The 18,539-nt window shown below is 48.8% G+C and overlaps 1 protein-coding gene across 4 annotated transcripts; it reads left to right on the top strand.

Annotated features, from left to right (window-relative positions):
- Positions 1-206: 206 nt before the first annotated feature.
- On the top strand, positions 207-18,213 carry FOSL1 (FOS like 1, AP-1 transcription factor subunit). Of its 4 annotated transcripts, none has more exons than XM_080985493.1 (4): positions 207-481; positions 10,038-10,286; positions 14,265-14,372; positions 15,546-18,213. In XM_080985493.1, exons 1-4 carry the CDS (start codon positions 401-403, stop codon positions 16,032-16,034), a joined length of 927 nt encoding a protein of 308 aa, XP_080841619.1. In that variant the 5' UTR covers positions 207-400; the 3' UTR covers positions 16,035-18,213. The 4 variants fall into 4 exon arrangements, with proteins under 4 accessions (XP_080841619.1, XP_080841618.1, XP_080841620.1 ...); XM_080985492.1 differs by having other exon boundaries at positions 209-481; positions 10,035-10,286; XM_080985494.1 differs by lacking the exon at positions 207-481 and adding an exon at positions 1,419-1,594 and having other exon boundaries at positions 10,035-10,286.
- Positions 18,214-18,539: the final 326 nt, after the last annotated feature.

Here is an 18,539-nt window from a genome sequence, read left to right on the forward strand (position 1 = left end):
CTTGGGCAAAGGGAATCCTTTTCGAGGAACGCCAAACAGGAAGAAATCAGGCCATTTAAGGGCATCTACGTCACCGCTCTCTGACTCACTCCTTGGAATGAACCAAGTGCAGCTTTAGCTAGGGGAGGCTGCAGTCCACTGAACCTTTAGATTGTATTTTAAGAGGTCTTTCTTGCCCGCAGGGGGTGTCATCTCTACAGTTCATCGGGTTCCCTGTCGAAATGAGGTCTCAGGGGAGGGGTTTCCTACCCGAATACGCCGAGTGGCAACTTAGCGATGTCTCATCCCCACCTCCTTAGAGAATAGCGTGGGCTGGGAGCTCCCATTCATAAAAATCAGGCAAATGGAAAGCGCTCTTTTCAGCGTGTGAGACAGTTCGCGGGGCTGAGGCTGGGTAGAGATGTACAAAGGTTACGGAGCGGGAAGGGCACCTGCTCCCGGGAGTCATCGGCCCTCCACTCTGCGCCCAGGGACGCAGCAGGTAAGGCTTTTCTCCCTACTCTCTCCTAACTCTGGACACTCTTTAGTGTCCCATTGCCGGGCAAATGATCCCTCCCCACGCGTCTTCCAGGGCAGAGGCTTGAAACTGATGATTGCCCCAAAGACAGAAGCCTCAGGAGCCAGGGGTGCCAACTTGAATAAAATATTGGGGGGGGGGCAGGTATAATCGATCACAAGACGTGGGTCACGCACACTATTTGAATGGCAATGCCAATCAGCGGGGGGGGGGGGGGCGCTGACCCCCTCCAATATTTTATTAGGGGACGAAGGGACCGCGGCTCCTATGTCAGGAGTCCCATGGGGAGGAGAGGGGTTTATAGTTCCAGGGTATGATATAGTTCCCGCGCCCCGGTTTGAAATTTCTGAATAAGTGCTCGGGTTTCCCTGTTCCTGGGGAGCCCCAGTCTGCCTCTGATCTCAAGCGCCTTTCCCCCTAAATCGGGGGTGGAGAGGGGTTGCTTCTGTCAAATGGGTGGTGTAAGAGAGAGAAGTATTTGTTGTGTTGTATTGCCTGTCCAAACGCTTAAAATGAAGCGATGGCGTTGTGGGAATTTTGTGGCCCTTTTTTTATAGGTGCCTCTATGCCGGGTTTATTTCCATTCGATAATTTATTGTGTGTGTGTTTGCTAGGTTATTTAATATAGTTATCTACTAAAATTATAAACACGTTTTATTAGATTGCAATATGATTTCCAGCTATAGAAAAAAGAATACTCTCAATGTGCTCAGAGGCACGGGCAAGGGAGGTCAAACTAAACAAGGAGCGGGAGCAAATCCGGGTTTAAGAAGCCGCGTTGCTCGCTTTGGCTATTGGAGCAGTGCCGGTTTTGGCCGCTAGGGGGTAGCTCACGCCCGGCTTCCATAGTGGGTAAAAGCGCCTTGCATCTGATTTTTCTCTCAAATGAAGGTTTGGCTATTCAGTGTCAGCTCTGAAAAGAGATTACAGAGAGGTGGGTTCTTCGAATGGCTTTGACAACTGGTGGTTTTGCAAGAGGGAAGCTGCAGGGAAAGAGATAGCAGGAGTTTAGTTTTGAACCCCATCCACAGCAAGCGTATGTGTACAGCGCCTGGCACACAGCAGAGGTTTAAAAATGTAAGTTTTGGGTGCGTTTTCATCATTTCTTATGATTAAGCAGCATAGAAATCCTATTAGATAAAAATAAATATTTTATTTTGGGGAGGGGGGGGCGAGGGGAACCAGAATAACAACATCTGGTTTTTATCCATAATTTTAGAGTTTCTTTAAGATTAAGTGATATATAAATCTTGTTCGAGACAAAAAATAAAATAGAACCCAAGATTCCTGCATACAGTGGAATGGGGAGATAACTCTACAGGGGACACGAAGGAGGATCTGGGAATCATTATGGGATGTTCGCATGTTGCAGTCAACAAGCGTACAATCTGTGTGCACAAATAGCTGGACTGCACACCCATTTGGTTACTCACATTGAGAGTACGGTCTGTGTACCTTGTGCACAGAGTAGGTGAGCTGTTACCAATCAACAAAGTGTACCCTTTCTCACGCAAAATACTATATAGAGATTGCTTGAGCCTAGGTCAGTGTAATGTGTGAACAAGCCTAATATCTCATCTGTCCTTTATTCTGGTTGCAAATGGGGATTTGGGGTTAAGGGGAAGAGCTGAGCCTATAAGAAGAGACAGACGGGGTGGATTTTAGTGGATTGCTGTATGTGTTTGGTGTTTGGTGACTAAATCCACAGAGATGTGGCTAGATTGAATAAAACAGAGTCATCATTATGTGTTGGCATTGATAATTCTGGGGGCCTTTCACCCAGAAAACAAGATAAATTGATGACTCAAACTAGCTACTGTTGGCGAGAAAGTAAATATGCCAGCATCTAAACCCCATGGGGCTCTCCAGCAGGCAGAGGAAGGTCTGGTGGAAGGCAAAGTGTGAGGGATTGGTGGAAGAGAGCCTTGGATCTCAAGGATGGGCGACCTGCAGCCCTCGATAAGTTGTTCAGTTGCTATCTTCCCTGACCATTGGGCATGCTGGCTGGGGCTGATGGGACCCAGAGTCCAGCAACATCTTGAGGGCCACAGATTCCCTCCATCCCTTACATAGACTTTTCCTCAATGAATTTGCATTACCCCCCCCCCATCTGTTGGTGGCTTCCATCCTGCCTTGTGGCAAGGAGTTCCTTAAGCCGATCGTGCTTTCAGAAATTGCCCAGGAATAACCTGAGTTCCTGCAACTCATCATGAGTAAGCAGGAAGGGAGATCATGGCTTCAACCAGGAACATGAAACTGCCACCTTGGGGATTGGGAGAGAATTTTCTGCCTTGTACAGGGATCCTAGGATAAATAATGTCGGTATATTATCATTTTTAAAATACAGTTTGGATCAGAAACGCTCTACTGGAGAAAAAAATAAATAGAGATTTTAATATTGAGAAATAAGGGGGAAGAGTCATAGCTTGGGGGTCCCCGGTTCAATCCCTGGCGGGACCTCCAGGAAAGGCTGGGAACGAAACCTGCCACCTAATACAGTCAAAGTCACTGTTCCCCTTTCATAGGACTGTAGAGTGGGAAGGGACCCCAAGGGTCATCTAGTCCAACCCCCGGCCATGCAGGAATCTTTTGCCCGAAGTGGGACTCGAAACCACGACCCTGAGTCTCATGCTCGACCGACTGAGTCATCCCTTCACAACAAGAATCTTATTTGGGGAAGGCCCACAGCTCAGTGGGAGAGCTTCTGCCTTGCAAGCAGAAGATTCCTACGTTCAATCTCTGGCATCTCCAGGTGGGGCTGAGAATGCCCCTCCCCGGAAACCCCTGAAGAGCTGCTGCCAGTCCGTGCAGACAATACTGAGCTAGATGGACCATTGGATCTGACCGGCTATAAGGCAGCTTCCTCTGTTCCTACATCCATATTCTAGCAGAGAGGGGGGAAATTCAGGTTCGTGTATTTAAATGGGGGGCAGACGGTCCTTGCTCGGTGGCGACTTCTCTCTGCCCCCCCCCGCAAAAAAATCCACACCTGGGTCGTTTCCCTGGGACAGGACGGGAGGGGCCGCGCTCTCCTTTTTTTCTGCTGTGTCATCTTGTGCTGTGTCATAACAAGGTGAGTCATCAGAACAGTCGTCAGTGCGAGTCACCCGCTCGACAGACAGCGAGGGTGGGGCGCCCTTCCCCTCTCCCGTTCCTTCCTCGGATCCCGTTTCAAAGGCAGCTGGGAGTTTTGTTCTTCCCCAATCCGCCTTCCTCTCCTCTTGCGAAATGCCCCTGGGAACCGGCTCAACGTAATAAAAAACAAATTTTAAAAAATCTGCCAGCTCTCGTCCTACCTTGCAAGGCTGGCGGATGATGCGCATGGAAGAACTGTTGCACTCCATCTCTTAGCATCCCTAGCCAGTCTGGACAATGGTCAGGGAGGATGGGACTTGGGGGGTCGAGGGCACCCAATTCCCCACCCCTGACCCCCTATGCGATGTGCTCTCTAAACCCAGCAGGGAGAGTTAAATTAAGTAGTCCTGGTAGTATTTGTTACAGCACCTCCTTGTGGGGGGTCCTTCTGTCTCCGTCTTCTGTCTTTCCATGACGCTGTCTGTCTTTAAAATCTGCCAGGGTAATGTTCTCTTAAAAACACCAACAAAAGGGGGTGTCCGAGAGGGGAATGTAAACTCTTTTCCCTTTGTGTCAGATGTGTGTTGTGGGGATGGTGCTTTCCAGAGGAGAGTCACTGCTGTTTCATCTGTCTGGCAGCTGAACCCTTCTGAAAAGTGGGTCTATCCAGTCCAATATGTTGCCTGCCGGAAGCCCTCTAGCCGAGGCATGACTTGCCCTCCACATCTGGCACCCAGGCTGAGGTAGACTTCTTGTGGACATGGAGGTTTGCCTCAGAGATCGTGATAGACCAGGGGTCAGCAAACTTTTCCAGCAGGGGGCCGGTCCACTGTCACTCAGACCTTGTGGGGGGCCAGACTATATTTTTTTGGGGGGGAAATGAACAAATCCCTATGCCCCACAAATAACCCAGAGATGCATTTTAAATAAAAGCACACATTCTACTCATGTAAAAGCACGCTGATTCCCAGACAGTCCGTGGGCCGGATTTAGAAGGCAATTGGGTGGATTTGGCCCCCGGGCCTTAGTTTGCCTACCCATGTGATAGACCCTACCTTCTGTGAATCAGCAGAATAGCATCAGCATGTCTGATGGCAGTGGGTTGTATCCAAAGAGAATCTGACACAGAGTTGGAATTTATAAACATGAAAAACTTGGGTGCATTAATGCCAAGGGGGCCTACTCTGAGTAGAACTCAGTTGGATGCAGCCCACTGCACATTCAGTATGATGAGAGAGGGAGCGGTGTCTCTCTGCAGCAGTGACTGGGGAACCTCTGGGTGTTGCAGGACTCCAACTCCCATCATCCCTCACTGCTGGCCATGCTGGCTGAGGCTGATGGAAGTTGGAGTCCAACAGCATCCAGAGGCTGATAGCCACTCCCCTCCCCCATTCCTGGCCCTGCAGCATCCAGGTTTTTCCGCCTGGGCCTCTACCAGTGTAATGTGCCATGGTCAGAGTGTTGGGCTAGGACCTGGGAGACCAGGGTTCGAATCCCGACACGGCCACAGGGTTGCTTTTAAGGATAAGGTGGAGAAGAGAAGAATAATGTGCTCCACCTTGAACTCCTTACAAGAAAGGTGGGCTATAAATGTGTTTTTTATATGTTGAACTCATGCCCTGTGTTGTTCTAACCACTGCGCATCACTCCCCTTGAGGAGCAGGGTGTATTACCCAAGAGACCCAACTTATCCTGCAAGGGAGAGTGGCGGCCTTGCAGTGAAATTGCAGACAGTGTAGTTAGTGGTTAGCGTGTTAGACTAGGACATGGAAGATGCAGATGGCAGCAGTACCCACTCAGTCTTGAAGCTCACTGGTTGACTAAACAGAAAATGGAAAGAATAAAATCTGCTGTTCTCATCCTCTTACAATTAGAACTGTAGAGTTGGAAGGGACCCTGAGGATCATCTAGTCCAACCCCTGCAATGCAACTGTCCCATATGGGGATCGAACCTGCAACCTTGGCACCACACTCTAGTCAACTGAGCTGTTGGTATACCAAGGATCTTGGTATAATTGGTTCTTGGTGGAAGGGTGCAATTTTGCCAGTAATGTCCCCCCCCGCCCCCCGTTAAGTGGTGTACAAATTTTACGAAATAAATAAAGCAAATTAAAAGTGTAATAAAATGAAGTTTTCCGATCGTGACTCTCCCCTCCAAAAAATTGGGAAGTAGGCTCTTTCAGGTTGCTCTAACCCTTCCCCCACCCCCGATTCTGGCCAAGAACCCAGAAGTCCTGCTTCCTAGCAGGCTACCTGGGCCTGTGCAACAGCCTTGTCTCGAGACAGGTGGCTCTGGGTTTCCCCCACCCTCACCTGGGCTGGAGGTAGGATGTGTCAGAGAAACAGCAGGCAATGAGTCTGTGTAGGTTTTGAGGCCGCTCCCAGCGAGTCGGCTGAGATGACGCCAGCTGCCCCACGTAGAAGGCCAGGGCGGGCCTCCCCGGAGGTGTACCAACATGCCTCAGGGAAAGGCAGAGGCTACTGGGGAAGTAGGTCAAGGGGTGTGTGAAAAGGGCACTGGGTGCGTAATTCCGGGGGGTAGAGAGGCAGCTGTCTCCTCTCTGCCCTGGGGCTTAATGGCTCCACTGTGCAGAGTGGGGGAATAGACTGGGAACTGAGCTCTGCTGCAGTCCTTCCTTTGACTATGTGAGGTGACAAGTGTTCCTGAGCATGTGCAGAGGGCCAGCATGCAGCCTCACACAGCTGGGATATGAGGGGAAAGGCAGATTGCTATCCCAAGGCAGTTCGGCTCCAGAGGTGGGAAATAAAAAAAGCAGCTTGTTCCTGCAAGATTGAGAGGTGGTCACCAGCTTGGATGACTTGTCAAAGAGAGCTAGACAAATATCATGGGGAATAAAGGTTAATAAAGGCGGCTAGCTGCTATGGCTGTGCTCTCTCTGCCTCTGAGTAACCCTTGTTGGGCACTGCAAGGCGGGAAAGTTGCATTGCGCTCTGGTTCCTGTTTGGTGACCTCTCCCAGGCATCTAGATGGGACGCGGGTGGCGCTGTGGGTTAAACCACAGAGCCTAGGGCTTGCCGATCAGAAGGTCGGTGGTTTGAATTCCCATGACAGGGTGAGCTTCCTTTGCTTGGTCCCTGCTCCTGCCAACCTAGCAGTTTGAAAGCACGTCAAAGTGCAAGTATATAAATAGGTACCACTCCAGCGGGAAGGTAAATGGCGTTTCCGTGTGCTGCTCTGGTTCGCCAGAAGCGGCTCAGTCATGCTGGCCACATGACCCGGAAGCTGTACGCCGGCTCCCTTAGCCAATAAAGCGAGATGAGCGCCGCAACCCCAGAGTCTGTCACGACTGGACCTAATGGTCAGGGGTCCCTTTACCTTTACCTTTTACCCAGGCATCTATTTGACCACTGAGAGGACAGGATGCTGGACTCGCTGGGCAGTTGGCCGGATCCAGCAGATCTCTTTTCATATTCTTTCTTCCTTAAGTATCTTGGGCAGGCAAGGGCTCTGTCTTCCAGGAAATTATCTTGCACGAGGTTCATGGAAACGAATCTCCCATTATTGTGCAACTCTTCCTGGTCCTAGAATCATAGAATCGTCTATGGAAGGGAACCACGAGGGTCCAGTAGTCCAACCCCTTGCCATGCAGGAATCTTCTGCCCACGACCCTGAGGTTAAGAGTCTTGTGCTCTACCCATCGAGCTATCCTATGCACATGGTTTGTGCAGGAGAAGGTTACCAGTGGATTGGGCCCTGCGGGTCAAGTCTGCCGCTCTCAATGCTGTCCCGAAATCTACAGCCTGTGTTTAAAAAAGTTCCATATGCTCAGAGACTTTGCTTCTGTTCATTGGGGGATATAGGAAGCTCAGAGCACTTTAGATGTCCCTTTTATGAAGAGGCACATAGTGAGACCATTGATCCCCTGCTGGTGAGGCTCACTGACCTCCCAAAAAAGCAAAAATTTGACCTTTTCCTGTTAGGCAAAGATCATAAGACGACCCGGATGGTCGCCAGATTCTGTGTACAGATCTGTAGGCGCAGACCATCCCCCAATCCAAACTAGTTCATTAAGAAAATCCCCAAACTCGGTTCCATGGGTGACTCTGGGTCATCTCTCTGCGGTAGCTTATCTTAAAGTTTTAAGTGTCTATATGCTTATTGCATTTATAAATTTTAAATTTATTGTTGTACATTGAATTAAATGTTTGTTTTCCTTCTGGGATTGTACCCCCAAGTGTGTTTTATAATCTGGTCTCAGACCGTAATAAATTATCTGTCTGTCTGTCTGTCTGTCTATCTATCTACAGCCTGTGTGAGATGGGAGAAGGGCTTCCAGATTTAAGAGGCCATTTGATGCCTGGGAGGTTCTGGCAACCTTGAATTTATTTTCTATGAGGGTATCTGTATAGGGCTATTGGTGGCTCCCAGTGGCTCTGCTGTTGGAAGGTAGCAAGCAAATTGCTGGAATTATAATGGGGGCTGATCTAGTTGCCAGGTTTATCTTATGTTCTTATGCTATTTGAGTTTTTATTTAATGTTTTAAAATTGATTGTACTGTTTTCATTGTTGTTGTTTGCACCACTGGGCACCTTTGGTGGGGTGGAAATTGAAGGAAGGAAGGCATTCACATTTTCATTGCTATGATGAAGAGAGGCTTGTTCTCTTTTCAGAAGAAGCCCTTGTTATCGAAGAATAGAATTCTATAGTTGGGTCTATGTCCATCAGTGGCGTGTGGGTCAGCGGACTAGGTGGACAAGGCTAGTTCCCTAAATGTTCCCTTGGTGCTTCCTTCCCAAAGCCCAGGAAGCTTCTATCTGGTTTAGGGAGGGAGGTACAATACGCACACATGGGACATTGTTGTGATGTTGTGGCATTGTGACATCACCGGGGCCGGATTTAGGTTTGATGAGGCCCTAAGCTACTGAAGGTAGTGGGGCCCTTTATAGGTCCAACAAATTGCCACTGTTTTTTGTGTTGAATATATGCTATATGGTAATTTATGGACCTAATAGGTATCTAAAGCCATTTGCACATATTGCCATGCAACCAGTCCATGCAGAATGTAGGCACCCTATTTTAGGAAGCAAACTAGCAGGCGGGGCTCCTTACTTACATCATAGGAGCCTACACAACACAAAACACTGTTGCTGTATGTAGTTTTAATTTTATTTGTTTTTTATCTTATATTTTGGAAATGTACATCCAGGTTTTTTTTCATTGGGGGGGGGCAAGAGAGTGGGGCCCTAAGCTATAGCTTGTTTAGCTTATACGTAAATCCGGCACTGGATGTCACTGTTGTGACGTCACCCTTCCAATTGCCCTCACAAGCTGGTTCCCTCTGGCGCTAACTGTTCCCCTACGAAAAATTTCACCACACGCCACTGTTTATCCATGCTACCCTGAACATGCCCAATCTCGTCTGATCTCGGAAGCTAATCAGGGGCAGGTCTGGTTAGTACTTGGATGGGAGAATTGTAGAGGATCATCTATGCAGAAATCTTTTGCCCAATGTGGGACTCGAACCCATGACCCATAGATTAAGAGTCTTGTGTTCTACTGACTGAGCTATGGGCCCAGTTGCACCTGCATGCCTCTGTGCTTGGTTTTGAAACTCAGCCAGTTCCAAAAGCTGTGGAGGTGAAGTCAATGCAAAAGGGGGCAAGAACAGCCTGCCTTTTAAAAAAGGGAGAAATATGTTTTTTTAAATTATTTTGTGTAGTAAAATGGGGAAGAGGTGGCAAAATACTTCTCTCCTCTACCAGCAGCTTCACTGTCATTGGTCAGAACACCGGAAGGGAGGAGTAAATTAGTAATCTGGATGAGAATTTGAGTAGAGCAACCTTCACCAATGTAGAGTTTTGGACTACAACTCCCATCAGGCATGCAACATGACTGCCAGCCACGGCTGATGGGAGATGTAGTCCAAAACATCTGGAGGGAACCTTATTGGTGAAGTCTAGGGTAACATGTCCAGCAACCTTCCCCTGACCTGGTGCCATTTTAATTTTGCTAAGCTTGTGATTTGCTGCGCCCCCCTGCTCCAGCAGGGTTAAAAGGGGGGCAAGGGGGGGACTTCCTTTTGAGGCAGGCATGCAAAACCTCAGAACATACAAAGCGCTTGAAAGAGTGCCTTTAGGCATGCCCAGAGTGCAGTCTCTAAAATGGCCAATCTGTTGCAGTCCAACTCATCTGGAAGGCACCAAGGACTCAGCTGTACAGCTGCAAATATAATGTTTTAAGTGCATTATACAAATGTGACACTAGATGGCGATGGTGAGCTAATGGCAATTTCAATTTTTCTTAAAAAGCATTTTCACAGCTGTTTTTTATACATGTCTAGATTCCACCCAGGCTGCGAAAGGAGGCCTTTTCCTCCTAGGAAAGTTTGTGCGCTCGTTGGTGGCTTCTGAGCTCCGGCAGATCTCTCCGCAGAGACGCCCAAGCTCTGTTTGTGACCCTCTTTGTCTTCTTCCCCTCCAGCAGAAGTACCCGTCTGATCCCGGGGCCGGCAGCAGCAGCAGTGCCGCCGGCGGCTTTGTCCCCAACCTCAACACCATCACCACCAGCCACGAGCTACAGTGGATGGTTCAGCCCACCATCATGGGCGCTTCTCCAGGAATCCCCCCTTACCCGCGACCCTACCGTTGCCCGCACTATCCTCCAGGCATTCGGCCGGGTGTGATCCGCACTGCTGGGCCAATCCTGACACCGCGGAGGCGTCATTCGGAGCATGTGAGTATTGGGGGTGGGTGGGCAGGGAGGGAATGTGGAAGGCCCAGTGGGTAGATGACAGCAGAAGGTTCCTGAAAAATATGTGAAGCTTAGTGCATTTGTGCAGCGACATTTCAGTGTGGCAAAGACCTGCTGTTGTCTCCTAGATAGAGGAGGTTAAAAAGGAGGGAAGAGACTCTGAGGGCAGGCTTGGAACATTCAAAGAATGCACAAGAGGCAGGATTAAGAGGCCTGAAGCACTTAAAAGATTTTGGTGCCCCCATATATGTCAAAATACAGTGGTACCTCAGGTTACAGACGCTTCATATTACAGACTCCGCTAACCCAGAAATATTACCTCAGGTTAAGAACTTTGCTTCAGGATGAGAACAGAAATCGCGCAGCGGCGACAGTGGGAGGCCCCATTAGCTGAAGTGGTGCTTCAGGTTAAGAACAGTTTCAGGTTAAGAACGGACCTCCGGAACGAATTAAGTTCTTAACCCGAGGTAGCACTGTATAAGCAAATAATAAACCGTAAAATGAAATTCTATTAAAAAACAAACAAAAAAAAAACCCTACAATAAGATGGATAAGAATCTTTGGTTTTGTATACAGTGGTACTTTGAGTTACAAACGCCTCAGGTTACAAATGCTTCAGGTTACAAACTCTGCTAATCTGGAAGAGTTACCATGAGTTGAGAACTTTGCCCCAGGATGAGAACGGAAATCGTGTGCCGGCAGCAAGAAGCCCCATTAGCGAAAGCATGCCTCTAGTTAAGAACAGTACCACTGTACTTCTACTTTATATTTGAAAAAATGTTCTCCTGCTTTTTCTTATGGCATTGACTTTGATCAAGTCCTCAGCAGGGCCGTCTTTACCTGGGGGTGCAAGGAGTGCGGGGCACCCGGGTGCCGAATTCTGGGGGGCACCAGGTGCCTGCCGCTGAAGCCGCCTAAGCTCTAAACTATCTACCTGTTATTAAATAATAAATAATTTTGATCAAGCTAGAAAAAACAAAATACACATATACCTAGGTATTACCGAAATGTATACCTACTGGTTCACTAAAGGACTTTTGACTTTGTGCACTCATCTACCAAAGACGCACTGCACCAGCAGCGGCGCTTGTCATTCACAACGATGCCGTGCATGCGAAATTAACTCTTACATCAAAATATTATGTTACGTATTGTATTGAGCTGCTATGCGGCAGCAGGGTCAGTGGCACCTTTGACACGACGATGTTTCTCCTAAGTCGGTGCCTAAACAATACTTATAAGTTTGTGTGTGGTGGCACTAATTTGGGGGCTAAACTAAATTTGGGGGCGCTGGGTGGATCTTTGCAGCCCAGCGGCACATAGGCTAAAGACAGCCCTGGTGCTCAGAATGAATATTACGTAGTACATCTGCTCCTATGCTTGGTAGAGAGATAAGGCATCCAGCCTGCCTTGTTCTTCCGCTGGGATTTTTTAATAAACTTCAACTGAGAAAAGAAACACTCAGCTGAGTAATTTATTACCATTAATGTTAAAAATCCGGCAATGAAAATTTCCCTGCTTCCCTTGATGCCCTAAGCTAGCCTTTCTCAACCTGTGGGTCCCCAGATGTTGTTGAACTACAAATCCCATCACCCCTAGCTAGCAAGGCCAGAGCTCAGGGATGATGGGAGTTGTAGTCCAACAACATCTGGGGACCCACAGGTTGAGAACCACATGGGTGGGCAAACTAAGGCCCGGGGGCCAGATCCGGCCCAGTCGCCTTCTAAATCCAGCCCGCGAATGGTCCGGGAATCAGTGTGTTTTTACATTAGTAGAATGTGTCCTTTCATTTAAAATGCATCTCTGGGTTATTTGTGGGGCATAGGAATTCGTCCATTCCCCCCCCCCCAAAAAAAATTTTAGTCCGGCCCCCTGATGAAAAAGTTTGCTGACCCCTGATCTAAAGCATGCTCTTTGGGAAACATTTTACTCCATTTTGGAACAAGAATGTGCTTCTCAAGCACTTGTTGCCCCTTCATGGCCACAGAAACCATTTTCTTAGGTCTACTCCTATTAGGTTGGGCCCAGGGATGCTGTAGGGCTGTGTCACCCACACGAGGGTTGCCATATGTCCGGAATTTCCCAGACATAGCCGGGATCCGGCCATCGGAAACAGTGTCCTGGTGGAAATCGCTGAAATGTCTAGGAAAATTCAGGACGTATGGCAACTAATGCCGGAAGTCTAGATTTTCCCTGATTTCCTTAAAAATAGCTCCAAAACTTCATTTTATTTTTTTAGATTTTGCAAAAAAAAAAAAAAAAAAATAAAAAAGGTCAGCTTTGGGCAAAACTAAAACTTTGGTTAGAGTGTGTTGCTGATAATATGGGTGCATTATTCCACTGCAGGGGGTTGGACTTGATGATCCATGGGATCCCTTCCAACTCTAGGATTCGCCTTTATACATATATAAAGGTGAGGTTGGAACAGCCTGGTTGCAAGGTGTGGCGTCCTATGGGTGGACTAACTAAGGGGAGGGGAGCACAGAACGTGATACAAGCCGACATCCTTTGAAACACCCAACTGCATGGGCAGACAGCTGGGATAGAAATTCCCATGTTAAGCAATATGATAACACAAAGGGATGTACTGTTGCAAAGCACGATGCACAAAGCACTCTGGGAAGAAAACCAGCCCTGCACATTTCAAAGTCTTCATGTGTACATAGCTTTGTATATCCTCAGCATGTTGATAAACTCAGCAGGCCTGCACTCTGGACATGGCCAAAGGCTCTCTTGTCAGGGTTGGATTAACCATTATGCAAAATAAGCATGGGCTTAGGCCAGGAGTCAGCAAACATTTTCAACAGGGGACCGGTCCACTGTCCCTCGGACCTTGTGGGGGGCTGGACTATATTTTTTTGGGGGGGGAATGATCAGCCCATAGTGTGGGGTGGGGATTATGTCATGTGCACAGTACCCCTGAAATGCACCTGCGTCCAGCACTGAATGAACATGATCACACAGTCTGTAGATGCCTCAAGAGGGCCTCTGGGCATGCACAGAGTGCAGGCCTGCCAAACCTTGGCACATGCAAGGAAAGTGCAAGAGGGCGCTTCCAGCAGAGTCCAGTCTCCAAAAACGGCTGAGCCACTAGTGTAAATTAAACATGGCCTGCTTTTTGATCTGCCTGGTGGGATCTTTCATAGCCGTGCAACAGGCATAGGTTTGACAGCTATCTCTTTTTGATGGCCTGGAGAGGCGGCAGCAGGAGGGGGGCCTGTTTAGCTTTTCTGCCCATCACGTAGCTGCGGAAGGGCACAGAAGCAGCACTGGACGAAAAGGACACATATTTTCACTAGAGATTCGCTAGAGATTAAGGCCAAGATGCTGTTGGTGGGCCATCTCAGCTGCGTTTCCGTAGGCACTTGCGCCCTCTGCTGTCCATGAAGCGCATAGACGGTACTCCAGTTTGGAGAGAGAGCTGCCTCCAGTCATAGACTCGTGGAATTATAGAGTTGGAAGGGATCCTGAGGATCATCTACTCCAGGGTCTCTCAAACTTGGGTCTCCAGCTGTTTTTGAACTACAATTCCCATCATCTCTGACCACTGATTCCACAAGCTAGGGATGATGGGAGTTGTAGTCCAAAAACAGCTGGAGACCCAAGTTTGAGAGACCCTGATCTAGCCCAACCCAATATGCAGCTGTCCCATCCGGGGATCAACCTTGCAACCTTGGCATTATCAGCACCAACTGAGCTATGATGAGTCAACTTCCTGTTTAAATCAACTCAGTTCAGGACCATGTGGACTAGCAACTTTATTTCAAGGGGGAAAGGCCATAGCTCAGCGGTAGAGCACCTGCTTTCCATGGGAAAGGATCTGGGTTCAATCCCTACCATTTCCCAGGTAGGGCTTGGACAGACTCCTGTCTGAAACTCTGGAGACAAAACTGAGCTAGGTGGATGAATGGGGTTTGTGATTTGGTGTGAAGCAGCCTCTGACGCGCCCGTCTTCTGCAGCTGACACCCGAGGAGGAGGAGCGGCGGCGGCTGCGGAGGGAGAGGAACAAGCTGGCAGCAGCCAAGTGCCGGAATCGCCGGAAGGAATTAACTGACACCTTGCAAGCCGTAAGTGACTCTCCCATGCTGTCCCTGGTGCTTCTGGAAGGTGGACTCTTTTATTTAGTGACCGGTATTTAGAGTGTTTGCACCACAATTTTCAGCCAAAAAAAAAAAAGGCTCTCAGAGCAGATTGCACAGAATCAGAACCAAGACAATCACTACCAACAGGCATACAATCTTCTTTTCTTTTATATAATCCTATTTACTGATTTTTCACAAAGAAAACAAGAATCTTTACAAATTTTAACATAAGCCGTAAGTTACTTTATCCATTGACTTCCCATCCTCCACTTCCATGGTTTCCATAAGGTAAAGGTAAAGGGACTCCTGACCATTAGGTCCAGTCGTGACTGACTCTGGGGTTGTGGCGCTCATCTTGCTTTACTGGCCGAGGGAGCCGGCGTACAGCTTCCGGGTCATGTGGCCAGCAAGACTAAGCCACTTCTGGCGAACCAGAGCAGCACACGGAAACGCCATTTACCTTGCACTTATCTACTTGCACTTTGACGTGCTTTCAAACTGCTAGGTTGGCAGGAGCAGGAACCGAGCAATGGGAGCTCACCCTGTCATGGGGATTTGAACCACTGACCATTGGCAAGTCCTAGGCTCTGTGATTTAACCCACAGCGCCACATATTTACCCTTAAATGCTGCTTATTTCGCCTATACCATTCAATGCATCCCACTGGACCTATTTGTCTTAATAATAAGATTGCTCCTATTTCCAGTCCTGCTCGCGTTTTCAGCTACCTATAGTAGTTCTTTAAATACTCAGTGGGAAGTTTCCAGTCCCCGAGAAATACAATCTACAAAAACAGACAGAGAGCTCTCTTAGTGAAGTGGTAGAAGCAATATGTGGCCCCCTGGGCCTTCATACCTGGCCCTTGATCCTCTCCACAGGCCCCAACCCTCCCCATCTTGCTTGGCACTCTCCTTGCCTGAAGTCTCATCCTTGAACTCTGACCACGCCTCTTGGTTCACCAGCTGTGGTGGCTGTTTTGCTTCTGGCCCCACCCACCACTGGCTTGTGGCCCCTGGAGATTGCCTAGAAAGGAATGTGAAGAGGGTCTTCTACACTCTGCCCTAGGGCGTGTTATTGTACTCAACAGTTCCCTTTTGCCTGTTTCTCTCCTGCCCTCTTTGAAAAAGTTAAGAAATCTGCATTTTTCCCCCTCCCCAGGAGACGGACCAGCTGGAGGCTGAGCAATCTGGGCTGAAGAAGGAGATTGCGGAACTGCAGAAGCAGAAGGAGCGGCTGGAGCTGGTCCTGGAGGCTCATCGACCGGCCTGCAAAGTCCCTGAGGAGTCCTCGGGAGAAGAGGAAGAGGGCCAAAGCCGGCCGGAGACCCTTGCCCAGCTTCCGGTCAAGCGGGAGTCCCCGCCGGGCCCCAGCGCCCCTCGCAGAGCGGCTCCAGTGCCTCCCAGCATCACTCTGCCCCCCAGCAGCCTGCTGGAGCCAGAGGCTCTGCACACCCCGACCCTGATGCCCACGCCGTCCCTCACCCCCTTCACCCCAAGCCTGGTCTTCACCTACCCCACACCGGGGGACCCCGATGGCCCCTCGGGCTCTGGCTTCCCACACGAGGCCTGCTCCTCTGCCCACCGGCGCAGCAGCAGCGGCGACCACTCCTCCGATTCGCTCAACTCCCCCACCTTGTTGGCGCTCTGAGGACCAGGAGGGACACCCTGGCTCCGTGGCAGGACAGTCCGGAGAGCGGCGTCTCCAGACCGTTGCGGTTTCTAGGCTGCTTCTGCCGAGGGTTGGGGTTTTTTTTTTGCTGCCAACGGTTCTCCTGGTCATCTGTATACATACCTCATTTGGGGTCCTTGCCTCCTCTGCTGGCCGGAGACCTCACAGGCCTCTCGTTCTGCCATCTGCGCCCAAGTGCTTGGAGTCAAGTTGCCAGTCCTCAAGAAGGACCAGACCATCTTCCCTCCCACCCTACCAGAACTCAAGTCATTCCTTGTTTCTCCTTGCTGGTGGCCGAGGCAGGACAACCATCTCTTTGTGGGGTGGGCTCTAGTTTGGGATTTCCTGCTTCGGCCAAGGGGGTGGAACTCAATGGCCTCAAATGTCCCCCTCCAATTGTTTTATGACTTTTCACAACACTTAAAAAAACACACAACCCTTACCCTTGATATCCTAGTGGTTTTAGAATAAACAAGCCTTTTACTGTGCACCTTTCCACTTCCTTTTCTCAAACTATTGTAGAATCTGCTTTCTTCAAAGCCAGGCATAGAAACACTGATGTTAATCTTCCGTGAACCACCAAAGACTGATCTTTGTGCCCAAAATTATTTCCCATCTCCTGGATGAGGTGGGATACCCTTATGTCGGCCAGGGGTGGAGCCGGTTGAAGACAGATATTTTTTATTATAAACTCACACGTCCCACTGCTTCGCCTTGTCTTAATGTCTCATTTAGTTAATTTGGGTGTTGTTTTGCTCTTCTAAGAGGGTGCATCCTTTGTCAACAAAGCCTGTGGCAAAATGAAGGCGGCAACTTCATTGGTTCGGAACAATTATCCTGCTAAAGATGAACAGGAGGAGCGTTTGTTGTGCTGTTGGGAGGGCAGGAGGAGAGGAATCCCCTGCGAATTGATCAGGCAGCTGATCAAAGTCTCCTTTAGCACAAACCACAAGTCTGGGTTTGTGGAAGGGATTTTTCTGAGGGAAAATACGGGGAGCCTTATGGGCTCTGTGGATGTCAGGGAATCTGGATCTGTCTATCCTGGGTACAGGAAAGTTTGCTTTGTAGAATTGAAAAGCTTGGACTTTCTAGAAGACAAACACCCAAGTTCCTAGTCCTCATGAGCCGCTGGTTAAAAATAGAGAGCGGAGTCGAAATTCCTCAGATGTTTTAAAAATAACGCTTGGGGGTTTCTTTTTCTTGCCTCCCTGGAAAAGGTCACTTTGAAGATTTCTCCCAAAATATTGTCTGCCATCCCCCACCCCCAGTTTTTCTCCCACAATACCCTGGGGCAATGCTAGTTCTGGGGCATTATGGGGGATGTAAAATGGTAACCTGGGTGCCCACAGTTGGCAGACAAGATAGAAGTTCTGGTACTGTCGTGTGACAGGTGAACCCCAGATACCGAGAAACAGGATCTCCCCTCTACCTGGAGAAATTCAGTGAAATTTGTGCCCCCAATTTATTTGCCTACACGGGGTGGGGAAACATGGCAGGACCAATGTTTTGGCAAAGGCTAAAAAGTAGCATCAGTAGAGGAGTGTCTTCCCTCAGCTTCTGTTGCCTATGCTCTGATAACCTCCTGTGTTAGATTACTGCAATGCGGTATACATGGAGCTGCCCTTGAAGGTTGTTCGGGAACTGCAGCTAGTGCAGAATTTAGCAGCTGGATTGCTGACCCCAGAGGCAAGATGGTCTGAGCATGTATCACAAATCCTCAAGGACCACTACCCACATGAACCAACTTGCACACTCCACATCGTGGAGGATGGCAACATGGGAACGGGCCTTTTCGGTGGTGGCTCTCTGCATCTGGAACGCTCTCTCTCGGAGGAAGCATGCCTGGCGCCCTGGTTGCCTGTCCTCAGGAGCCCAGTAAAACTATTTCTGTTTACTCAGGCAGGTGTTTGGTTCTTAACCAGAAGAGTACTAGTTATGTCTGCGGGCCTCTTTTTGTGCTCATTGTTTTCAATGTGGTGGGATTTGTTTATATATATATATGTGATTGTCTTGGATGAGCACTTTAGGCTTATTGCTATTTTTTATATTTGGTTTTCATGGCTTCTTCCTGTTTTTTTATTATGCAAGTTGCTTTGAGATGCTTCGGCGTAAAAAGTGACCAATAAAAATTAACACAAATATATATATATATAAAACACACGGCATGTGCTTTATTTGCAAGTGAGGAGTGGGGTGAGGATCTCCTTTCTTTGGGGGCTGAAGAGTGAACATCAGGATGAGACCAAAAGCCCATCCAGTCCAGCATCCTCTTTGCCACAACTAGATGCCTCTAGGAGGCCACCAGAGGAAACTGAAAGCAAGAGCCCCAGTAGCTGATATTCAGATACACTGCGTCTGCAGCTGAAGGTTTCATACAGCCCTCAATAAACTGTTTTTCCTGCCACATTTGCCTTGAAAGTTGCTTCTTTCAGCCTCTATACCCTACCTAGAAAAGGGGAATCTGACTTTCCTTGCTTTTCAGAA

This window comes from Podarcis pityusensis (genome assembly GCF_964106645.2).
Source record: "Podarcis pityusensis genome assembly, chromosome: 16".
Classification (NCBI taxonomy): Eukaryota; Metazoa; Chordata; class Lepidosauria; order Squamata; family Lacertidae; genus Podarcis; species Podarcis pityusensis.